Source organism: Oncorhynchus keta, chromosome 17, assembly GCF_023373465.1.
Source record: "Oncorhynchus keta strain PuntledgeMale-10-30-2019 chromosome 17, Oket_V2, whole genome shotgun sequence".
NCBI lineage: Eukaryota > Metazoa > Chordata > Actinopteri > Salmoniformes > Salmonidae > Oncorhynchus > Oncorhynchus keta.
Genome location: NC_068437.1, coordinates 14,055,243 through 14,081,705, shown reverse-complemented (window position 1 = coordinate 14,081,705; position 26,463 = coordinate 14,055,243). Strand labels below are relative to the sequence as shown.

General features: G+C 41.2%; 1 protein-coding gene across 4 annotated transcripts in view; it reads right to left on the bottom strand.

The window, feature by feature from the left end:
- LOC118396467 (calcium-dependent secretion activator 2-like) overlaps positions 1–26,463 on the bottom strand; it is a 237,686-nt gene that overhangs the window by 39,391 nt on the left and 171,832 nt on the right. For 3 of the 4 annotated variants that reach the window (XM_052465503.1, XM_052465505.1, XM_052465504.1), the window contains exons 15-22: positions 25,728–25,791; positions 25,375–25,498; positions 25,086–25,186; positions 15,307–15,463; positions 12,530–12,671; positions 11,984–12,088; positions 6,372–6,527; positions 5,816–5,963 (exon numbers count right to left, since the gene is read on the bottom strand). In XM_052465503.1, coding sequence (XP_052321463.1) covers positions 5,816–5,963; positions 6,372–6,527; positions 11,984–12,088; positions 12,530–12,671; positions 15,307–15,463; positions 25,086–25,186; positions 25,375–25,498; positions 25,728–25,791 — 997 coding nt within the window. The remainder of the gene's footprint in view (positions 1–5,815; positions 5,964–6,371; positions 6,528–11,983; positions 12,089–12,529; positions 12,672–15,306; positions 15,464–25,085; positions 25,187–25,374; positions 25,499–25,727; positions 25,792–26,463) is intronic. The other variant, XM_052465506.1, reaches the window with a different exon arrangement.

Below are 26,463 nucleotides of genomic sequence, written 5' to 3'. Positions count from 1 at the left end.
TGAATTCCTGTCGGACCTTGTAGTCATGGCAGATAAAAATCACATTTTTGGTGACTTTAATATTCACATGGAAAAGTCCACAGACCCACTCCAAAAGGCTGTCAAAGCCATCATCAACTCAGTGGGTTTTGTCCATGTCTCCGGACCTACGCACTGCCACAGTCATACTCAGGACATAGTTTTGCCCCGTGGAATAAATATTGTGGATCTTAATGTTTTTCCTCATAATCCTGGACTATCGGACCACCATTTTATTACATTTGCAATCGCAACAAATAATCTGCTCAGACCCCAACCAAGGAGCATCAAAAGCCGTGCTATAAATTCTCGGACAACCCAAAGATTCCTAGATGCCCTTCCAGACTCCCTCCACCTACTCAAGGACGTCAGAGTACAACAATATCTAATTGAGGAACTAAATTTTACCTTGCGTAATACTCTAGATGCAGTCGCACCCCTAAAACAAAAAACATTTGTCATAAGAAACTAGCTCCCTGGTATACAGAAAATACCCGAGCCCTAAAGCAAGCAAGCTTCCAGAAGATTGGAACGGAAATGGTGCTACACCAAACTGGAAGTCTTCCGATTAGCTTGGAAAGACAGTACCATGCAGCTTCGAAGAGCCCTCACTGCTGCTCGATTATCCTATTTTTCCAAATTAATTGAGGAGAATAAGAACAATCCAACATTTATTTTTGATACTGTCGCAAAGCCAACTAAAAAGCAGTATTCCCCAAGAGAGGATGGCTTTCACAGCAGTGATAAATTGATTAACTTCTTTGACGAAAAGATCATGATCATTAGAAAGCAAATGACGGACTCCTCTTTAAATCTGCGTATTTCTCAAAAGCTCAGTTGTCCTGAGTCTGCACAACACTGCCAGGACCTAGGATCAAGGGAGACACTCAAGTTTTTTAATATTATATCTCGACACATTGATGAAAACAGTCATGGCCTCTAAACCTTCAAGCTACATACTGGACCCTATTCCAACTAAACTACTGAATACCTATGTTGAACATAATAAACGCCTCTGTCTCCACCCGATGTGTACCAAACTCACTAAAAGTGGCAGTAAAAAGCCAAAGCCAAAACTATCAGCCTGTATCGAATCTCCCATTTTCTGTCAAAATGTTTTGAAAAAGCTATTGCGCAGCAACTCACTGCCTTCCTGAAGACAAACGATGTATACGAAACTCTTCAGTCTGGTTTTAGACAACATCATAGCACAGAGACTGTACTTGTGAAGGTGGTAATTACCCTTTAATGGCGTCAGACCAAGGCTCTGCATCTGTCCTCGTGCTCCTAGACCTTAGTTTTGCTTTTTATACCATCGATCACCACAATCTTTTGGAGAGATTGGAATCCCAAATTGGTCTACACAAACAATTTCTGGCCTGGTTTAGATCTTATCTGTCGAAAATATATCAGTTTGTCTCTGTGTATGGTTTGTCCTCTGACAAATCAACTGTAAATTTCGGTATTTCTCAAGGTTCCGGTTTTGGACCACTATTGTTTTCACTATATATTTTACCTCTTGGTGATGTCATTCGGAAACATAATGTTAACTTTCCCCGCTATGTGGACGATACACAGCTGTACATTTCGATGAAACATGGTGAAGCCCCGAAATTGCCATCCCTGGAAACCTGTGTTTCAGTTTGTAAGTCGCTCTGGATAAGAGCGTCTGCTAAATGACTTAAATGTAAATGTAAATAAGGAAGTTGATGGCGGCAAATGTTATACTTTTAAACTTGGACAAAACAGAGATGCTAGTTCTAGGTCCCAAGAAACAATGAGATCTTCTGTTGGATCTGACCATTAATCTTGAAGGTTATACAGTTGTCTCAAATAAAACTGTGTAGAACCTCGGTATTACTCTTCGATCATATTACTCCAGTGCTAGCCTCTCAGTCCACCGGGCTTACTGTTACGGCTAGGGCTGATTTCAAGGTTTTACTGCCAACCTACAAAGCATTACATGCGCTTGCTCCTACCTATCTCTTTGATTTGGTCTTGCCGTAAACACCTACACGTACGTTACGGTCACAAGATGCAGGCCTCCTTAGTGTCCCTAGAATTTCAAAGCAAACGGCTGGAGGCAGGGCTTTCTCCTATAGAGCTCCATTTTATGGAATGGTCTGCCTATCCATGTGAGAGACTCAGACTCGGTCTCGACCTTTAACTCTTTATTGAAGACTAATCTCTTCAGTAGGTCCTATGATTGAGTAGTCTGGCCCAGGGGTGTGAAGGTGAATGGAAAGGCACTGGAGCGACGAACTGCCCTTGCTGTCTCTGCCTGGCCAGTTCCCCTCTCTCCACTGGGATTCTCTACCTCTAACCCTATTACGGGGGCTGAGTCAGTATTTATGCTGCAGTAGTTTGTGTCGGGGGCTAGGGTCAGTTTGTTATATCTGGAGTACTTCTCCTGTCCTATTCGGTGTCCTGTGTGAATTTAAGTGTGCTCTCTCTAATTCTATCTTTCTTTCTCTCTCTCAGAGGACCTGAGCCCTAGGACCATGCCTCAGGACTACCTGACATGATGACTCCTTGCTGTCCCCAGTCCACCTGGCCGTGCTGCTGCTCCAGTTTAAACTGTTCTGCCTCATTGTTATTGGACCATGCTGGTCATTTATGAATATTTGAACATCTTGGCCATGTTCTGTTATAATCTCCACCCGGCACAGCCAGAAGAGGACTGGCCACCCCACATAGCCTGGTTCCTCTCTAGGTTTCTTCCTAGGTTTTGGCCTTTCTAGGGAGTTTTTCCTAGCCACTGTGCTTCTACACCTGCATTGCTTGCTGTTTGGGGTTTTAGGCTGGGTTTCTGTACAGCACTTTGAGATATCAGCTGATGTATGAAGGGCTATATAAATACATTTGATTTGATTTGCTTACTCATGCTTTTCATTGCCGTCCCAAGGAGGAGTGCATCACTTGAGTGGGTTGAGTCACTTAAGTGATCTTCCTGTCTGGGTTGGCGCCCACCTCAGGTTCGTGTCGTGGGGAAGATCTTCATGGCCTATACTCGGCCTTGTCTCTGGGTAGTAGGTTGGTGGTTTGGAGATATCCCTCTAGTGGTGTGGGGGCTGTGCTTTGCAAAGTGGGTGGGGTTATATACTGCCTGGTTGGCCCTGTCCGGGGGTATCGTTGGACAGGGCCACAGTGTCTCCCTGACCCTTCCTGTCTCAGCCTCCAGTATTTATGCAGTAATAGTTTGTGTCGGGGGGCTAGTATCAGTCTATCAGTTTCTCCTGTCTTATCCAGTGTCCTGTGTGAATTTATGTATGCTCCCTCTAACTCTCTCTCTCTCTTTCTCTCTTCTGTCGGAGGACCTGAGCCGTAGGACCATGCCTCAGGTCTACCTGGCCGATGACTCCTTGCTGTCCCCAGTCCACCTGGTCGTGTTGCTGCTCCAGTTTCAACTGTTCTGCCTGCGGCTATGGAACCCTGACCTGTTCACCGGATGTGCTACCTTGTCCCGGACCTGCTGTTTTCCGTCTCTCTCACTCTACCGCACCTGCTGTCTCTAACTCTGAATGATCGGCTATGAAAAGCCAACTGATATTACCTCTTGAGGTGCTGACCTGTTGCACCCTCTACAACCACTGTGATTATTATTATTTGACCCTGCTGGTCATCTATGAACGTTTGCACATCTTAGCCATGTACTGTTAATAATCTCCACCTGGCACAGCCAGAAGAGGACTGCCGACACCTCAGAGCCTGGTTCTTCTCTAGGTTTCTTCCTATGTTCCTGCCTTTCTAGGGAGTTTTTCCTAGCCACCGTGCTTCTACATCTGCATTGCTTGCTGTTTGCGGTTTTAGGCTGGGCTTCTGTATAGCACTTTGTGACATCGGCTGAAGTAAAAAGGGCTTCATAAATACATTTGATTGGTTGAACTTATTGGCTCAAACGCATTGGGAAGGAAAGAAATTCCACAGATTAACTTTTAACAAGGCACGCCTGTTAATTGAAATGTATTCCAGGTGACTACCTCATCAAGCTGATAGAGCGAATGCTAAGAGTGTACAAAGCTGTCATCAAGGCAAAGGGAGGCTACTTTGAAGAATCTCAAATATAATTTATATTTTGAATTGTTTAACAATATATGATTCCATATGTGTTATTTCATAGTTTTGATGTCTTCACTATTATTCTAAAATGTAGAAAGTGTGTAAGTGTGTAAGTTGTGTAAGTGTGTGTGTAAGTGTGTGTGTGTGTGTATATATATATATATATATATATATATATATATGTGTTTGTTTTATGGGCCAGTTACCCGGATCTCGATTAGACTTAAACATACTACTAAAAAGCATGCTTAAAAGAGAATTACCATTGAAAGTACTTTTTAGCCCAATACTTAATCTGTGTCAGGGACAACAGCCTTTGATATATCAGTATCTGTTAAATTTATACACGTCAAAATCAACTAATTTCGGTGGAAACATTTGTGATAGGTATGATTTTTCACTGGAGAGTTCACTTAAATGCAGAATTTTCTTTGTTAAGAATAAATGCATAAAACCTTGAAGAGTTTCACTACAACATCATTTGTTCTAACCAAGGCTTCTTAAAAAAATACCCTCAAAATAATTTAATAGCCTCCCGAGTGGCACCGCTCGCAATGTGCTAGAATTACTTAAAAAATTAATTTACAAGTCATCTGCATTTTAAGAAACAGGAATGTCATGTAAATGATCCAAGGTGAGTGGATAAATATATATTTTTTGACATGTAGCTAGATCAAAAATAACAACCTTTTCATCTGCTACGCTAAATCATCAATGGTTCAGATGCTGTATAGATAATGATCTTGAACTGTATTTTGCACAGGTGAAACAACACCTTATCACATCATAACCACATCAACTGTCGATAATTAATGCACTAACTCAATTAGTTCCAATCCAAATTGGAATCTGTAGAGCACACTGAGTGTACACACCTGAGTGTGTCTGTTCGGCAATGAATAAACATCCTCAGGGACTTGTGGAGGCTAAATGGGACAGTGAGCTTAGCTCTCTGTAGACACTGTAAATGGTCGCTGGGTAGCGGAGGGTTAGCCTTTAGCACCATGAAATGCTGTAATGGAGAGATTGAGCGCTCATTCAGAAGCATCAATTTAGAGCAGCCACTGCACTTTACCACTGATCTGGACGCGCTATGAATGTTCCCATCGCAATGAATGTTTTAGCTGTCAAGGTAATGTTACTGAATCTGCCACAGACAAAGGGAAACACATGTTATTGAGTTCTTTAGGGAAACCCAGGCAAGGTAGGGAACAATGTTTGCTTCTGTTGTTGTGGTAGGTTCAGTGTACTTATAGCTGATTAGGGCATGTAGGGTTTAAAAAAGCAAATGAGGCCCTGCCCATTCTTTTAACAACAGTATACCCATTGTTTGCTACACTCAATAGTTGAATACCCAAATCAAATCAAAGTTTATTTGTCACGTGCGCCGAATACAACAGGTGAACCTTACAGTGAAATGCGTACTTAACAACAGTGCAATTTTTAAGCAAAAAATTGGTATTAGGTAAACAATAGATAAGTAAAGAAATCAAAAACAGTAAAATGACAGTGAAAATAACTGTAGCGAGGCTATATACAGGTGGTACCGGTACATGGTCAATGTGCGGGGGTTAGTCAGGCTAATTGAGGTAATCTGTACATATGAGGTAATATGTACATGTAAACAACCACGATTGACGTTAGTAGGGTTTGTGGTGGTTTTGCATGTAATCGATGGAAATGTGTGGTCAGTTTGTATGGTCAAAGAACAGAGAATAGCAGTTGAATGCGGTCGTACCTCTAGACCGGAGTCCAGCACACAGAGTTTGGAGCACTGCTTCTTGGCTTCAATGAGCACATTGAACATGGTGCATACCGACAACGGCACCCGGAAGTCTGTTGACTTGCTGGCCTTCTGCATCTTGGAGTCGAAAGCCGCTTTCGTTCTTTGGGTAAAAAATATAGTTTAATTTAGGTTTTATGATATGGTTCATTCATAGGTGGCTATGGAAAACACTGTTCAGAACTCCATCACTAACTTCAGGGGCAGACTGGCCATCTGGCATTTCACTCCATTTTTTGACCTCTGGGCCTGTCTAATTCATTTGTTTTTTTCCTGCGCAAAATGGTAATTATCTTGACAAAAAATGGGCTGGTGTTTGGGGCCTCCAGGGAAAAAATGTGCCGGTGTGTTAGAAATGCCAGGGTGGATTTCTGGTCCCAGTCCGCCCCTGACTAACATTCTCCTCAGTAATATCTCAATTATAAACCAGAAATGACGTGTCAAAAAACAGGGTGGGTTAAACGCTGAACCCCAACCCATCCCAGGTGGTGACCGTCTCCTGCCATCTGACCTTTTGACACAGGCCTCCATCATGTTGCTGGCCATGAGCTTCAGCCTCTGCTCCAGATGTTTAGCAAACTCAGGCTCGGGCCAGTGCAGGTCCAGGACAAACATCTGGAGGGCGTCCAACTTCCAGAAGAGGTCCTCGGAGGTCTCCGAGCCGTTACTAGGGGTTTGGGTGGGAAGAAGCCAAAATAACAAAATCAGAGTAGAAATACTTTGTCTTCTTCTCAGACATGGAATACATGGGAGAAAACATCCAATACCCCCCCAAAATTGCAAGAACACACAGACACACAAACAATTAAAAAGATCTGCAGTGTGCATTCACAGACACAAACTGTGATCTATTCACAGCTTTAATTACACCTCTACACAATTTTCCCTACATTGGTGTTCAGCCTCCAGATATAAAGGAGTGAATAACACAGTCCTTAGAATGGCATTTAGCCCTTAGAATGGCATTTAGCCCTTAGAATGGCATGTCTGCTGTGGTAGAAGTAGTTAAGTAAAAAATAATTTAAAATGCAAAGTATTTTTTTGCGGTACTTTACGATTCATAATTTTGACAATATTTACCTTTCTTCACTATATTCGTAAAGAAATAGTGTACTTTTTACTCCATACATTTTCCCTGACACCCAAAAGTACTTGTTACATTTTGAATGCTTAGCAGGACAGGAACATGGTCCAATTCACACACTTATCAAGAGAACATCCATGGTCATCCCTACTGCCTTTGATCTGGTGGAATTACTAAACACAAATGCTTCATTTGTAAATGGTGTCTGAGTGTTGGAGTGTGCCCCTGGCTATCCATAAATAAAAACAAGACAAGAAATGGTACTGGTTTGCTTAATATAAGGAATTGGAAATTATTTATACTTTTACTTCTGATATTTAAGTATATTATAGCAATTACATTTACTTTTTATACTTAAGTATATTTAAAACCAAATACTTTCAAACTTGTACTCAAGTAGTATTTTACTGTATAACTTTCACTTGAGTCATTTTCTATAAAAAGGTATGTTTACTTTTACTGAAGTATGACAATTGGGTACTTTTTTCCACCACTACATGTCTGGATGCATGAAGAAATAGGTAAACACTTCAATTGAAATGCCAATGTTCTGTCAGTTGTCAATAAACATTATCAAATGAAGACTGAGTTACACTGAGTCCAGGGCTTTGTGTAAGAGGTCTTTAAAGGGATACGTCGGGATTTTGGCAATGAAGTTCTTTATCTACTACCTTAGAGTCAGATGAACTCCTGGATGCCATTTTTATGTCTCTGTGTGAAGGAAGTTAGAGGTAGTTTCGCAAGCCAATCCTAACTAGCCTTAGTGCAATGACTGGAAGTCTAGAGTATCTAATAGCATGCTAGCAGATACCACATTACTTAGCACTTGCGCTAACGCTAGGTAGCAACTTCCTTCAAACTGCACGCAGATACATAAAAATTGTACCTATGAGTTCATCTTACTTCTGACTCTTGGTAGAAAAAGGGCTTCTAGGCCTCCCGGGTGGTGCAGTGGTTAATGGCGCTGTACTGCAGCGCCAGCTGTGCCACCAGAGACCCTGGGTTCGTGCCCAGGCTCCGTCACAACCGGCCGTGACCGGGAGGACCGTGGGGCGACGCACAATTGGCCTAGCGTTGTCCGGGCTAGGGAGAGCTTGGCCGGTAGAGATATCCTTGTCTCATCGCACACCAGCAACTCCTGTGGCGGGCCGGGCACAGTGCGCGCTAACCAAGGTTGCCAGGTGCACAGTGTTTCCTCCAACACATTGGTGTGGCTGGCTTCTGGGTTGGATATGCGCTGTGTTAAGAAGCAGTGCGGCTTGGTTGGGTTGTGTATCGGAGGACGCATGACTTTCAACCTTTGTCTCTCCCGAGCCCGTACAGGAGTTGTAGTGATGAGACAAGATAGTAGCTACTAAAAACAACTGGATACCATGAAATTGGGGAGAAAAATTGGGTAAAACCTAATTGAGAGTGAAAATGAGGAAGCCTGTACAGAATACAAATATTCTAAAATATGCATCCTGTTTGCAACAAGGCATTAAATCAATACTGCAAAAAAATGTCAAAGCAATTCAAATTCAAGAAAAAAGCAAAAAAGAAAAAGGGCTTCTTTGCCCAAATCCTGAAGTATATAAGTGAAGTGCTGATGTTTTCTTGCATTACTGCTCAGTACCTGAACACATTCAACAATTAACATGGTCCACAGTTACAGTGCCCTCAGAAAAGATTTACATCCTTGACTTGTGACACATTTTCTTGTGTTACAGCCTGAATTTAAAATGGATTAAATGTAGATTTTTTTCCTCTGGTCTACACGCAATACCCCATAATGTCAAAATGGAATTTATCTTTTAGACATTTTTACTAATTAATTAAGAATGAAAAGCTGAAATGTCATGAGCCAATAAGTATTCAAAGCCTTTGTTATGGCAAGCCTAAATCAGTTCATAAGTAAACATTTGCATGGACTCAATCTGTATGCAATAATAGTGTATACAATTATTTTTTTAATGACTACCTCATCTCTGTACCCCACACATACAATTATCTGTAAGGTCCCTCAGTGAATTTCAAATACAGGCTCAATCACAATGACCAGGGAGGTTTTCCAATTTTTTATTTATTTTTTATTTATCCATTATTTTACCAGGTAAGTTGACTCATTTACAGCAACGACCTGGGGAATAGTTACAGGGGAGAGGAGGGGGATGAATGAGCCAATTGTAAACTGCCTCGCAAAGGGCACCGATGGCAAAAAAAATATCCCTTTGAGCATGGTGAAGTTATTAATTACACTTCGGACAGTGTCTCAATTTTCCCCAGTTACTGCAAAGATACAGGCATCCTTCCTAACTCAGTTGCCGGACAGGAAGGAAACCCGCTCAAGGATTTCACAATGAGGCCAATGGTGACTTTAAGCAGTTACAGAGTTTAATGGCTGTCATAGCAGAAACCTGAGGATAGATCTACAACATTGTAGTTAGTCCACAATACTAACCTAATTGAGAGTGAAAATAAGGAAGCCTGTACAGAATGCAAATATTCTAAAACATGCATCCTGTTTGCAACAACGCATTAAATTAATACTGCAAACAATATGTCAAAGCAATTAACATTTTGTCCTGAATACAAATTGTTATGTTTGGGGACAATCCAATACAACACATTACAGAGTACCATCCTCCATATTTTCAAGCATAGTGGTGGCTGCATCATGTTACGGGTATGCTTGTAATCGTTAAGGACTGGGGAGTTTTTCAGGATAAAATCCTAGAGGAAAACCTGGTTCAGTCTGCTTTCCACCAACCACTGGGAGATTAATTCACCTTTCAGCAGTACAATAACCTAAAACACAGGGCCAAATCTACATTGGAGTTTCTTACCAAAAAGACAGCGAATGTTCCTGAGTGGCCGAGTTACAGTGTTGACATAAAGGAAAGTCAATACTGTCTAGCAATAATCAACAACCAATTTGACCGAGCTTGAAGAATTTTGAAAATAATAAAAGGCAAATTTTGCACAATCCAGGTGTGGAAAACTCTTAGAAACTTGCCCAGAAAGACTTACAGCTGTAATGGCAGCCAAAGGTGATTCTACAAAGTATCGACTCCAGGGTGTGAATACTTATGTAAATGAGATAAAGTATTTCTGTATTTCATTTTCAATACATTTGCAAAAATGTCTAAAAACATGTTTTCACTTTGTCATTATGGGGTATTATGTGTGGATGGGTGAGATAAATAAAACAAAACATATTACCCATTTTGAACTCCGGCTGTAAAACAGCAAAATGTAGTCAACCAACAAAATGTGGAATAAGTCAAGGGGTATGAATAGATTCTGAAGGCATGACATGTTCCTAAGATAGTTAACATGCCTCATAATTACTAAACACACCCAACAGTTCCTTATCACATCCGGCTGTCAGGCAGACTGTGACTAAGCTCACAGACAGATGGGTCTTCATCGCCACCTTCTCCCCGGTGTCTACCAGAGGTTACACGGAAACACATGGCAACCGGTGGCAGCAACCAGCATCCAAGTGTACAGCGAACCGGAGAGAGCGAGGTAGAGAGTGGGGGGTGGGTGAAGCGCATTCACTTCCTCACTTTTCTCACTTTGCCTTTAAAAGACTGTTACATTCACAAGTGGTGCGCGGGAATAAATAGTTTGGGCAAAATCCGTGTTGCAATTAAACGCTCGCTCATATCCCCCCCTCAGGACTAATTAGGAGCTCTCTTCTCCGAGCGTCCCCTCTCCCAGGGGAATGGAACAATCCCCCACGCCCGTCTGTGCTCGCTAACGAAGTGCCAGGTTTTTTTTTATCTCAAGCAAGAAAGGGGAGGTGGTGGGTGGGGGTGTCCCGTAGGGGGGACATGGAGAGTGTGTGAGAAGCCTTTCCCAAACATCACAACTCAGCCTCCCTCCAGAGATGGGCACCCCTCGGGTGGCCCCATTACTGCCACTGTTTCTACGGGGCCCTCAGAAGCCACGTTGTTGAGTCTTCACTGTTCACTCAAATATCATCTGGTGGTCATACCAATGACTATACAACTCACTAGTTATTGATCAAATGCTATATGTTGTTTTACAACCACAAACACAGGAAAATGACTCCTGGAAGTCCATCTAAATTACGTTTCATAATCTTGCTTGCGGGGGATCATGTCTGCTCAATTATGACAATTGCTTGAGGAGAAAAGGGTCACTTGACAAGTTCTAAAAATGGTTTCATAAGAGTCACAAAGCACTGAGGTTTTCGAAAAACATATTCACTTAAATCCGTAAAATGGCTAAGCCTTCTTACAAAATATCAGGTAAATTAATTCCTTGCAAGCTGAAATAAAAAAGAAAGGATACAATTTCTCATTCAACATTCATTAGGCATGTTAAACTCCACAATTCAGTCCCGGTTGAGCTGTGAATTGACAAGCACACCTTAAGATCATAATTAAAGGAGGCAAAAACAGGTATCTCTTTGATACTCTCCATGTACAATAAAATATAAATGCATTCACAAATAAAAATAGGTGAAATATGATTGGATGTGGGAACAAAAACATGTCATACATATTCCAAAACCGTTCCTGAAGAAGGAGGCAGAGGCTCCACAACCACCACATACATTTCACAATAGAGATGATGCTGTGCCACAGAAAATAACCATGCTGGGGAACAATGTGCCACAGAAGACAACCATTCTCACAAGACAACCATGCTTTTATCTTGGTATTACAGAAGGTATCAGTTTGAGGTCATCAAAAGGGGGCAACCAGTCCCAGGAAAATGTGAGTAGTGATGACAAAAGCCACCTGGATTGCGCAGCTAAAAGGATCAGTGGTAGACAACAACAAATGGTTTTACTATAAACTTTTTCGAGCTGATCTTTCCTCCCGCCTTCTCTCAGATCTTTCACACAAAATGTTTTAAAAAATGTAATAAACTAGTTCAATGCTTAATTGCACATCATTGGCAAAGGAAAGTAACACAATTGAAAGTTGTTTTCTTGAATAGGATACGTTTGACAAATGGCACAACAACCACAGCACAGTCCATGCCACATCGCCCCATTAGGTCTCGCGGTAGCCCATACACACGTGCTGTCACACAGCGGGCCCATCCAGGAGGGTGCTGAGAACCTGGGCATCTGTGGGAGACGGACTTTGGGCAGAGGCACGCTCGGTAGGTTGTTGGCTATTGTCCTGAAAAGAAATCAATGCCAAACCAAACCAAACAACGACAAAAAAAGATACGACAGAGACAAAAGACAACAGAGTGTTGATTTTTCACCTCCATCTGGTGATAGCATGATTTAGTGCCTTGTCGGTGGACGTGATCTAGCCTACACTCATGGAAAATAAGGTGTTACTTAGAACCATAAAGTGTTCTTCAATTGTCCCCATAGAAGAACCCGCTAAAAATAACTCCAAGTGTAAAAGCCTATCTCTTAGACATAGAGCTTTAAATAGCCAAACAGAATGCAACAGATGACAACAGGGGGCATTTTCAGCATCGACATTTTGGTTTGCTGCCTTAGATTCCAATAGCAGAGTGTTACCATATTTCTTACACTTATCCAGTCATTTCAGATCTGGGTGCCTAGAGCCATGAAGGGGTAGGTTGCTCGGGAGAAGGGAACTTACTTGACGGACTGCCAGGTTTCCTGCTCGAAGCCGCGGTGGATGGACTGGGCGATAGAAGACTCCATAAGGTCTATGTAGCGTACCACCAGCGGGATGAACAGGTCCTGCAGGTGCTTGTGGAACACGCCATTGCGCAGGTGAGCTGGGCGAGAATGAGGAAGGAAGGAATTCAAAGCTTAAGGTTGTGAATTTGGACTTGAACATCTTTATACAGTTCTCGTCCTTGATAAGCTAAATTGCTGTCCTTCCCTCCTGCAGTCCATATTATGACATTTGCATACAAATTCCATCTTCACACGTCCTGATGTGCAAAGGAAGTAGGAGAAAAGAGAGGAGGAAAGAGACAACAAAGAGTGACACAGAAAGACAGAGGAAGACACAAACAGAGAAAAAGAGACAAATAGAAAATGAGAGACAAATAGAAAAAGAGAGAGAGAGAGAGACAAAGAAAGAGAGCGTAGGCCTCCTGCTGGTCTCTCAGGGCTTCATTAGTCCTAATTCCCCATCACTCTGTTCCTTCATGATTAACACTAGCCTTTTTACCCTCCTGAGAGACCACGGCTCCTCTCCCAACAAGTTCCCATCCCGCAACACATGCAGACACTAAAGTGAGCATTTAGTGCATCCTTAGAATACGTGGATATTAAGACCTGGTGTGATAAATTAAATATGTTTTGTTCACGCTACAAAACAATCATTCAAATGTGGCATTACAAACAACTAACGCTTCAATTCGGAACATCACGTACAGTATTTGTTCATTTATCAGACGATATCAACATAGCCTCTTTTCAGCTTTGTGTGTGTTGAAAAAACGTTTTTTTTACTCACATATCTCAAATCATCTGTCAATATTGAGAAGGTGGACATCCTGAAGGAGGTAGGAAACTGTCAAATCCTAAAAGGCAGACTTGACCATGCAGGTCTATAGCTAAGCAACTAAGAAAAATAGTTTAATTTTAATTTTATCCTAACAATATCATCAGGTTTGACATTTTCATCCATTTTACCTGATTTAATTGCCACCTGATCCTATCACTTAAGAGATCATTATCAAAAACAGGGGGCCTCATTTGCATTAATAGTCAAAACGACAATTTTCTTTTGTCTAGATTTTGTTCAACCTATATTCTCATTACCTTACTCTTCAAATCAAATAATTGTTATGACAGTTGGAATAATTGCAAGACTAATGGAGAAAGTTAATAACAGAAAATGAATGAAAAAAACAAAACAATAATGATCTTTGCCTATGCCTCACATAATGAGAGTTTTATTTTGAACATTACTGCCCTTGAGCTGTCTGTCTGCTCTGTGTGAGGCTTGCATAGACAATGTAAAACAACACTTCAGATGTAGCCAACTCTCAGCTGGCAATGAAACAAAGGCTCAGAGCAAAGAGTGAATCAGGGAGAAGAGAGAAGAAGAAAACTGAAGTATGAGAGAGAGAGAGAGAGAGGAAGTTTGATAGTACACAAGCGCACGCAAGGGCAAACACCTGGATGCCAGTGACATTGGCCGTGCACAAAATCGTCCTTGCTTACTACTTACTAAAATGACATACTCATCGTACTACATACTATTTAGAAAGTACTGTTTAGTATAAATGTATGCAGTAAGCAACAAATATAAACATACTAGACTCATGCATACTTAGAATGCATCCTCTAAATCGCAATTGCGTTATTTTGCGCAAGTTTTGTTCATTTTGGTAGAGCCCATTCTCTAAGCTGATAATCAGCTGTTGTCAAACACATGTGGGTCTGAAAAGATGCTTCTCTTCCTCCATAGTGTGCAGTGAAATCTACTAGATGAAAAACCAAAATGAGTATGACATCCTGACATTTAAATAATACTACATTTTCAAAATGTCACATTCTATGAAATTTGATATTTTCACAATACCAATCAGCATAAAATGTAGAAACCAATTACGGGTTTTCGGACACAGACACCGACTTCACACATGGTGGGGGTGGGTAGCAGGTGAAATCAAAACAAAATGAGATTAATGTTTCGGTCTATAACCTTTTATCAGAGTACCCTTTGTTTGTTTATGAGCTATATTCAAAGTACATTTACAAAAAGGGGAAAACTAAACATTTATGTTTCCTGTTCATTGACCAAAGAACTCAAAATGGAGGACAGCCTGGTAAGACAGGTGCCTCAAACCGTGCTAATGCTCTCCTGTCTGTGTGACACGGCTCCTCGCATTACAGGAAGTGAAAGGTGGTCTTCAGCTGACAGATGGCGTAAGGTCAGCGCCACACCAGGCCGCTGACTTTACAATTGTGTTCTGACATCAGCCTTTCTGCACATTACCTCACTGATGCTGATGTTAATTATTGTGTTGCCGACGCAGAAGTGCAGGAGCTTTAAGCACAGTTAACCTCTTCTTCTAACGAGTCTTGTTTTCTGCAGCACTGCTGGTGTTAATTAGTGCTCTTAGTAGTGCGTACATTCACTGTGAAGTATGGGACGTGCTCTTGAAGACAGCTCAGGACAGGGAGGGGCTGTAGTCCGTGCTTTAAATCCGGACAAGCACAAAACGGAGGGTCAGGGGACAAGACAAGGGAGGAGGTGGGGGAGGGGGCAACAAAAATTAGAGGGAACAGTATAAGGAAGGGATGCACACCACTCACGGTTACTGAACTGGAAGTTGAACTGTGCTCATGAACCAGTGATGTGTTGTAGGCTACGCTTTAAATCAGTAGTGGGAAGCGAAGCAGAGGGTCAGAGGTGGAAGAAGAGGGGCACAGGGAGAACGGCAAACTCACGGTCACATCGCAGGAAGTTGTTAAGCAGCTGGAATAAGGGGAAGCTATCCCATGAGTCAACGGGCTGGACTTGCAGAGCACCATCCATGTCGACGGTGTAGAGAGACATGAACGTTTCTGCGTGCTCCGCCATCATCTCCAGCCACCATGAAATGGCCTAGAAAAGAGAAGGAAGGAGTAAGAGCAGGGTGGAAAAGGCAGAGAGAGAGGACAAAAAGAAAGAAAGGAAGAAAGAAAAAGAGGGAGAAGGTGAAATAAGGAAATGTTTTTTTTTAATGAAAAAGCACAAGTCTTCATAAACCACTATCTCCAGTTTACATGAGAGGCTCTGGTGAAGAATAGATAGACATAAAATGTAAAACGACACAATCAGAGGAAGATGGAAAAAGTGACAGATGGATGGCGAGAAGACTGCTCTGAAAAAGAAAATGCCATGTGCAAATCAAAGCAATCTAATGAATAGAACCAACAGAGAAACAGCCAAATGGGTGATGGGTAGCATAAAGAGAGGACCTTGAGCGCACAATGGACTCCAACACTGAGGAAGAGATGCGAGCAGCATCATGACATCAGCCCAGGAGTAAGCTGCAATAGTACTCTACCCCAATAAAGATAAATTGCATATTGGTAATTACATTCTGCTTACATATTAAGCTTTAATCTCCAAGCTGAGGCCATAAAAAGTTATTAAAAAGGCACAGACAGACATAATGCATTTTTTAAACTGCAATCAAATCAAAATCAAATCCAATTTTATTGGTCACATACATATTTAGCAGATGTTATTGCAGGTGTAGCGAAATGCTTGTGTTCCTAGCACCAACAGTGCAGTACTATATAAAATTTTACAACAATACACAAATCTAAAAGTAAATGATGGAATAAAGAAATATATAAATATTAGGATGGCGTGTCATTGACAAACATACAATATATTCACTACATATGAAATGTAAACATTATTAATGTGACTAGTATTCCATTATTAAAGTGACCAGTGATTCCATGTCTATGTATATATGGCAGCGGCATCTAAGGTGCAGGGTTGAGTAACCGGGTGGTAGCCAGCTAGTGATGGCTATTTAACAGTCTGATGGCCTTCAGATAGAAGCTGTTCTTCAGTCTCTCGGTCCCAGCTTTGATGCACCTGTACTGACCTCGCCTTCTGGATGGTAAGCGGGGTGAACAGGCCATGGCTCGGGTGGTTGATGTCCTTGATGATTTTTTTGGCCTTCCTGTAACATCGGGTGCTGTAGGTGTCCTGGAGGGCAGGCAGTGTGGCCCCAACTGCACCACCCTCTGGAGAGCCCTGCGGGGCAGTGCAGTTTCCGTACCAGGCGGTGATAAAGCCCGACAGGATGCTCTCAGTTGTGCATCTGTACAAGTTGAGTGTGAGGGTCTTAGGGGCAGAGTCTAATTTCTTCAGCCTCCTGAGGTTGAAGAGGAGCTGTTGAGCCTTCTTTGCCACTCTGTCTGTGTGGGTGGACCATTTCAGATTGTCAGTGATGTGTACGCCAAGGAACTTGAAGCTTTTTATTTGAATCTTTTTTACTGGAGTTGGGGTGGTGGTTTGAAAGGATGATTAAAGTAAACCTTGAGCTTATTGCAGTTAGGTGGTCACCCAGACAACTTTCTAGCCAAACTGGACAGGGGTTAGCCCATTATGAACTGTCAATAAATACTAACTAGTAATATGCTAGCAGTTGGTGCCTGGTTCAAGACGGGCTTGCTTATAAACCTTTTGGTTGTTACATAATACAAATACAATAGAAATGTAATAAAAAAGTATTCTAACTAAGCTACGACAGTCAATATCATTGGTGGTAACTAGGCTATCATCAGTACAACTATACTTTATTTACTTTTAAAGTGACTTTTTTTTAACAAATAAAATGTCAAATTACAATAACAAATAAACATAGGACATCATTACATGTATATTTTCTTCTTTAGACACATAAAATAACATTAGAGTAAAGCAAATAAATAAAAATAAGAAATACAAATCACTACACACATGAATTGCCAGCGACAACAGTTTAAAAAGATAAAGTACCTCAAATAAAATAAACATAAAAAGGTCAGGCTCCACATTTGTATAAACCTAGGATGTAAGAATACAGTGTTTCCCGTTATTGATTAATTCTAGAGATTTAATAAAATATTTGATTTCAAGTCAAAAAATGTATTGCATTTGGGGACAGATTTCAAATATGAGTTTCTCCACCATTCATTTTTCCCATAGGGAATTCTAGAAACACTTCAAACAAGTGCCGCGTTTCATGTAGGCCCACGCTGGTACGACCCCCCAGACAACCGTGTACATCTCTTCAAGACAAGGTAACTTCCATCAATATACTCGCCTGTACTCACCCCCCCCCCCCAAAAAAAACACTCTAATTAGCTGATAATATGGCTATCATAAAGAACTACAAATGCCATGATGATCTGGACGTGACTGCAGAATCGAGGCAAAGTTGTTGTCTGTAGCTTGTTAGGTGTGGAAACACTTGGTTGCTTATGAATTTTGTCTTGCTGCTTTTTGTTCTATGTTGCTCTGTCTGTATGCTATGTCTAGCTTGTCCTATGTTGCTCTGCGTGTGCTCACTGCTCAATGATTGTCTATATTGTAATTGTTTTTAATAACCTGCCCAGGGATTGCGGTTGAAAATTAGCCGGCTGGCTAAAAGCGGCACTTTTACTGAAACGTTGATTAATGTGCACTGTCCCTGTAAAAAATAAAATAAACTCAAAGGTAAGAATCTCTGGATTAACTATCTAATGTTAGCTAAATGTAGCAATGCCTAAATTGGCAACATTTCTTTAAATTGACAATTCTGTGAACTGTCTTGTGCAAGTTTTAAATTGACACAATACCTGTTAGAGAAGGTATCAGCGAGAGATGACGTGCAGGAGCTTGCAGGGATTTGTAGTTTTGTACGATGTCTACTTTGATGCAACGTTTATATTATCTGAGAGTAAATTGAGCCGAACATACTGACAAAAGTCAGCTATCTTACATAAAAGTAGCTTCTCCCAGTTCGATGCAGTCAAGACAGGTACTAGTATGTAATCCTATTGGATGATAAATAGCGAAGATTTGACAGCTATTGGTTTACTATAGGGCGAGTCGGCTTGGTTGGTTGCCGTCTCTCCCTCCCTTCTCCTTGTTCTGTGTCATTCGCTCACACTCACAGTAGCCTACACACACAGCACAGCCCCTGCTAGAGCATCACTTCGCTCTACCTCCTCTCCATCACACTTCATCAGCTCCGGTTAACAAAGGAGCGTAATTGGGCTAGGTCTGGATCCGACCAGGTCCATAACGAACGGGTCTAGTTGTCCTCGGATTCATTCAGAATGGGTCTCTATATATTTTGAAATGTATTTATGCATATCGTCTCCGGATGGGAAAGCCCTAGGTCTATTTTGAAAGAAGGCCTTTGCAGCAGAGCCCACAGTGGATTAGCACATACGTTTTTATTGATTGCTACACTTAGGGATGGTACATTTCATGCTAACACCATGCATTTATTTGTGTTTGGAGCACATTATCAGTTTATAAGTTAGAATGTTAGCAAGCTAAATGTCCCTTACCTTGAGCTAAGAGCACGTGGGGAGCTAAATATGTTCCATACTCGACTATATTTAGAGCAGGATAGGAACCTACATGAAATCATTTGTAATATTGGTAGTAACCATCTGGATGTCACCGTGATACAGTCTACTGTTGCTCAATGGGGAGAGTTTGCACTACAAATGAGCAACACAACAACACGCCGCTTGCCCGGCGCACTGCTGTCCTGCAGTAACTAACTTAGAGGGAAGCAGCTTGATAGTGTGCTTCTACACCTTCATTGCTTGCTGTTTGGTGTTTTAGGCTGGGTTTCTGTACAGCACTTTGAGATATCAGCTGATGTAAGAAGGGCTATATAAATTGATTTGATTTGATTTAGCTAATATCAGGCCAGGGATTTTGCAGTCCAATGAAAACGGAATGATTCTGAACACTCCCAAGTCACAGTTTCTAGACACAAGCATAAAGTAGCTAGCTGGGGAGGGCTCATAACGACAACTGACTGAACTAATTCTGTTTGTTCCCCTCTCTTGTTGCTCGACCATACATCATACATTTTAGGCACCAGGCGTGCCTGTATAGCCTCTCCCTCTTGTGAGCTAGTTAGTTAGGTAGTCTTGTTAACTCGATAGCTAGCTAGCTTGTCATCTATGCTGGTTGTTAGCTTGCATAACTGATATGTGTATAATCGTAAGGGACATTTCATGTTTTATGGATAATATTAAAATATACAGCGTGGGTGAGCTCCATTCCTGACAGGCTGATCAGATTCAATCAGCCTGCCAGCTAATGTCAGGCATCATTCAGAGCTTAAATGCCCCATGAGCGCATTGCAATCAACGCAGCCACAGGGCTCCTTGATGAGGTAGTTATCGTGAGAATTGAAAAGGATGTGAGCCCAACCCCGAAGTTGTTGGATCATCTCTAATGCCAGTCAGCTACATATCCATTCGGGTGTCCGTTCCCTTGAAATAAGCATAGTTCATTTTGCTGCATCGGACATTCGTGTCATTTGCACTAGAGGTTTGATCTACATCACACAAAATAGGAAAAGGTTGAAAAAGGTCCAAACACAGAAGGTCAAGCCAATGACATTTCCAAAACATTGGACTGTTTTGTTTAGGATGCTGTGTGCAGTGCAAGGGGTTTACAAATGTATAGGCCAAATAAGTTGTGATACAACTGGAGATTCAGTGTTTTGTCTTGGGCCAAGTTGGATGTGCCCTAACACTCTTTTCATGACTTGACAAAGTCATCTTCTTAACTCTAAATTGAGGGGACATTTAGCAGTGCTGCAGTTGCTTCTCAAAGATTCCATCATCGCCATAGATGAGCTAAAGCATAATAAGAGCCAGTTCGCGCCCATTTTTCTTGCCCACCCAAGAGACATGCTTCCTATCCTACTCAATAGCAGTGGTCGCCATGTGAGGTGAGAGAAAAGTGCAACTAGCCCAATGAAGCCCTCGAAAATAGCAATGTGACATATTGATTGAAGGAGGTTGGTGTTCCTGTGTGTGTGTGTGTGTGTGTGTGTGTGTGTGTGTGTGTTTGTCCATCTGTGAGTGTGTCCCTGTCTGTGTTCTAGTGGGCGCTTGTGGCAAACAAAACACTAGGCTGGCGGTCAGAGACAGTATATGTCCCACAGATATAGCTGGCCTTGAGGGCTATTGTCATCAGCCTTTTCAGATGTGTCTTTTAAGCGCACCGTGACAAAAAACACAATTAAAGAGGTCCTTTTGCGTCATACGCTTCGTTACCTATCACCTTTCTCCTCCATTCGCACATTCACACCAACAGGCATCCTCACATAATTGTTGTCTCTAAGTGAGAGAGCGAGATTCCGATAAAGAGATGGAAGAAGAAAAATGAAAGGTATGTGACTGAAAGCAAGAGAGAACAAGAGGAGAAGAGAGACAGACAAGAGAAATGGAAGGACAGCGGGACTGATTGTGAGGTGACACAGCATGACTAGGGTTGCAACATTCTGTGAAGTTTCTACCAGAAATCATGGTTGGAGGATTCTGGATTTCCAGTTTATTCCCTTCTGATTCCGGGAAACCTCCAACCAGGATTACAGGAAAACCAGGGAATTTATTGAAAGTTCCTGGAATTTTGCAACCTTAAGTGTGACAAGTGCTTTGCATTCATCATATAAATATGAAGGACATTGCTCCTCCAGGAGTCTGTGCTTTTAATTTAGGCTTAGCAAGGGATGGTAACAGTCTCAATTAGAGAAAGCTCTCTTGTCTCTGTGTGTGTGTGTGGTGCGTGCGTATGTGTGCGTGCGTGCACCAATGATATCTATTGTGATCAGTATAATGGTTTGGTTATCATGATGTGAATAATAACATCGCTGAATAAATGGATCTACTATGATTTCCTTTCCTTGAATCCATGAATTGGTGCTGCTTTCTATTGACACAGTTAATGGTTGTAATACTTCAGTTTCCTTCACACCAAGGAGGGCAAATGAAGGGCAGACGATATGGATACATGTCAAGAAAGACAACAAAGAAATGATTTGTACAGTAAATTGTGGTACAATAATCACCAAAAAAACTACATCATTAGATACCCAAAGCGCAAAATTAGGTACCATGGGACATAATATTCAGCAGTCCACCAGGACCACAACCTGTAGTGGGTACACCACGTTGCACTGTTTCTCAGTATCAACCATCTCCTCAATGTGAACCATGAACAGAGCTTTACAGGGTATGAGTGAGGTGTGGTATATGACTGACAGATGTTGACAGGCTTTGGGACGTAACACAATTTGATGGAAGTGGACATGACAGACATGAAGCTGGAGTTTTCATGAGATAAACTTACCTCTCTTCCCTTTCCAATTCATATTAGAAAAAGAGGGAAAGTGAAAGACAGAAAAAGGGAGAAATTGAGGGCATCTCTGGAACTTTCACTTTAGCATAAAACACTGAAGAGGGTCATCACCGGTTTGATTTACACAAATGGCGAAAACATGGAAAGCGATAGTAATTCAACGTTTTGCCTTTGATAATGCGCGTGGGATGCGCTACCTTGACTGGCCACCCACTAAAACTCCAGCGCCAGGCTCCTACCACAAAAGGCCTTATCTCATATGTGGTCGTGACAGATGCAGATTTGCATCCAGTTATAAATAGCTTTGTCGCTCAGAAACAGATGAATCCGCGCTGCCACTTATTAGGCAAATGTATGGTGTTTGTGGACGTCGCACCACTTACAATTGATCAGTTGTACACCGTACCATAAGAGTGACGTGTGCGTATGGGCTGTGGGTGTTGTTTTGATCTCTTCTCGCCAGAGACATTACTACAGTGTTGGCACTTGATGTATCATCTTCCACTTTGGCTCACAGCGGCCATCGCAGACACAGGATAGGAATGGGCATCGCCACAATAAGTGGTCACTAGTTCTTAGTGAAATGATCAAGCAATTCCTTCTGGTGTGACATGGGCAAGAATCATTCAAAAATAGAAAGCAATACAGCATTTAAGGTTGCATTTCAACTGAAATATTTATCTGTGACAAGAGTAGAGTTGTTGTGGCCGGGCGCATGCACACCGACTTCGGTCGCCAGCTGTACAGTGTTTCCTCCGACACATTGGTGCAGCTGGCTTCCAGGTTAAGCGAGCAGTCAGTCAAGAAGCAGTGCGGTTTGGCGGGGTCGTGTTTTAGAGGACGCATGGCTCTCGACCTGCATGAAAGTTGCAGCAATGGGACAAGACTGTAACTACCAATTGGATATCATGAAATTGGGGAGAAAAAGGGGTAAAAGTTCAACAAATTTAAAAAGAGTTAAGTCGTTGTGTTATTGAAGCAAACAAGGCATTGGAGGAGGCCTATACTGACTGCAAAAATGTATTGTTGAAAGACACTGAGATTAGTGACATTTGCATGAAAAAAATCCTTTCTGAAGGAAAGAAATATATTATATTATATAATATATATATATATATATATATATATATATATATATATATATATATATATATATATATATATATATATAATATATAATATATATATATATATATATATATATATATATATATATATATATATATATATATAATGCTGTATGACTTAAAGTGCCTTCAGAAAGTATTCATACCCCTTTACTTATTGCACATTTTGTTGTGTTACAGACTGAATTTAAGATGGATTAAAAATGTTTTTTTCTCTTTTTCATCTGCACACCACCGGAGGTCGGTGGCACCTTAATTGGAGAGAATGGGCTTATGGTAATGACTGGAGCGGAATCAGTAGAATGGTATCAAATACACTACCGTTCAAATGTTTGGGATCACTTAGAAATGTCCTTGAGTTTGAAAGAAAAGCACATTTTTTGCCCATTACAATAATATCAAATTGATCATAAATACAGTGTAGACATTGTTAATGTTGTAAATGACTATTGTAGCTGGAAACGGCAGATTTTTTATGAAATATCTACATAGGCGTACAGAGGCCCATTATCAGCAACCATCACTCCTGTGTTCCAATGGCACGATGTTTTGGCTAATCCAAGTTAAGCAATTTAATCGGCTAATTGATCATTAGAAAACCATTTTGCAATTATGTTAGCACAGCTGAAAACTGTTGTTCTGATTAAAGAAGCAATACAACTGGCCTCCTTTAGACTAGTTGAGTATCAGCATTTGTGGGTTCGAAATACAGGCTCAAAATGGCCAGAAGGCCAGCATCACGGAGTCACCTCTTCACTGTTGACGTTGAGACTGGTGTTTTGCGGGTACTATTTAATGAAGCTGCCAGTTGAGGACTTGTGAGGCGTCTATTTCACAAACTAGATCTAATGTACTTGTCCTCTTGCTCAGTTGTGCACTGGGGCCTCCCACTCCTCTTTCTATTCTGGTTAGGGCCAGTTTGCTCTGTTCTGTGAAGGTAGTGCACAGCGTTGTACGAGATCTTCAGTTTCTTGATGAATCACAGCTGTAATAGTTGCCAAAGGTGCTTTTACAAAGTATCGACTCAGGGGTAATAATATGTATGTAAAAGAGATATTTCTGTATTTCATTTTCAATAAATTAGCATTTTCTGTCATCATGGGGTAGTGTGTAGATCAGTGACAAAAAAAATAATTAAAAACATTTTGAAATCAGGCTGTAACACAACAAAATGTGTAAAAAGTCTAGGGGTATGAATACTTTCTGAATGTACTGTGACTAAGTACACTGTGGTAAGTGTTGTGATGCTAAAGCTCTGTGCACATCAGGGTTTGGGTCAATTTGAAATTTCTGAATTTAATTTAATTTAATTCAAACAATGAATTTGAATTGGCCTAACCCCACAGGAAGCAGAACTTGAATTGAATTTGATTTGATTCAAAGCAATTCAACTGAGACATGAAAGTCTCATTCATTTGACAAATATTTTATCAAAATGATATGCCATTTATTAATATAAAGAATACAAATACCATTTCAAATATCAGTTTGATTATAACCCAAAGATGTCAAGTAGTATTTTTCTTTGTCATGAGATGTCAGATTGTTCCCTTCCATACGGTTTGATCTATTGCATTCTAGGATTTTTTCTTCTTCTTATAAATAAAAACATACCTAAACGTAATACCCACTCTAGAATGCCTTCCTCGCCAATCAGAAACGATAATTCAACAATGCTGTGGCATAACAATTATTATAGAAAACCCACAACATGATTTCAATATTACTTTAAATTGTTTTAGGATAAGAATGGAATGTTTCAACCTTAAGCTAAATGGTACTATGGTGATGTGTATAATGTGTATAATGAATAAACAGTATGTGGGTGTGTTGTGAGGGTTATGCTGATCTGTTTCACCTGTCTTTGGGATTGTCTTCACCACCTCCAAGTGTCGCCCATCTTCCCCATTATCCTCTGTGTATTTATACCTGTGTTCTGTTTGTCTGTTGCCAGTTTGTTTTGTTTCGTCAAGCCAACCAGTGTTTTCCCTCTGTTCCTGTCTCTTGAGTGTTCCTGTTTTCTATTTTTCCCGGTGTTGACCATTTCGCCCTGCACCCTGAGCCTGCCTGCCGTCCTGTACCTTTGCCCCAACTATCTGGATTACTGACCTCTGCCTACCCTTGACCTGTCTTTGCCTGCCCCTGTTGGATTAATAAACTGTTGTTAATTCGACATTGTCTGCATCTGCGTCTTACCTTGAAACATGATAGTTAGTCTGGCGGAATGGTCCTACCTCTGAATGGTGCTCATCATTCTGCTGCAGGACCTCAATACAAAGTTCTCCCAGTCGCATCATGTCCTCCAACCTCTTCTCCGTGGCAGCTTGAGCATCAGCTGTTACATTAGCACACAGACATTCCAACACTGTGACACCAGCACACTAAAACACTAACTAGCACCCTGTATACTGTATTAGGAACACTGACAAACACTGCATATACTTTAACAAAACCAAACACAAACACATGACAGTGAAATACGACACAGTAACATCACCACACATGAGCTGGGCTTGCACATACCCTCGATCTGAGCGTATTTGGTCAGCTGGGAGTAGTTGACATGGGCAGCTTTCTCCAAACATTTCTGGACTACCTTCCTCATCTCATCAGGAGGAACCGGTGTGGTGATGTCCTTCATCAAAACCTAGAATTATCCAAACACAGTCATAAGCCTAATGCCAAACACAACAAAACGGACTACTAGATCCTTAAAAGAGTGACCCAAAACCTGTTTAGAGTGGACGGCAACAAGGATATTCCAACACATTCTGGTCAACACAACTATCTACAGTTTGAAGAATACAAAAACTATGTAAACTCAAAAGAATAACAACAGACTTAGACAGCAGACATAGCTTTCAAGCACAACATACCCTTTCTAGTAGGGAGAGTGTCGCTTTGAGGGCCCCGTCTGGTCGTCCAAAGGGGAAACAGTACCTGTAGATACAAGTGTGAGTGGACATCGCATCTACACCATTTTCAAGAAAGATACTGTGGAATGCTTGATGTTTGAAAGGACGCCAATGCCCGACATTTCACAAAAAAATACATTTCACAAAAAAAAAACACTTATTGACTATAGCCTACTGCATTCTTTGATTAGACAATGACCGGCACAAATATGTAGGTCAAATCTGTGGGTGATCAAAATCAAATAAAATTGTATTTGTCACATGCTTCGTAAACAACAAGTGTGGACTAACATTGAAATGCTAGTCCTTAACAAAGTAGTGGTCAGAAGTGGGAGGCAAATGCCCATGACCACACATGTATTGCCTGCATGGCTCTCGGAACTCTGGTGATCTTGATTTGTTCTGTAATAATGGACTGGAAACAAGCAAATATATGCTGACCAACAGGGCAATCTCTCTCCCAAATGGATATATCATATTTTCAGTGGATTTGAGGTGGTCCCTGTCAAACATGTCCCTTCGTGCATGGTGAGGAATTACCAAACAACTCTTATAGCCCTTAATCAACCTCGCTGTGGTCCCCCTTAATCCTGAACTATATGCACCCTGTTCCTGTCTGCTGCATATTAGCATAATCCCAACATTGTCTAGGCTATTGTTTACTGCCATTAGCCTATTGCTGAGGAGTGTTGCTATT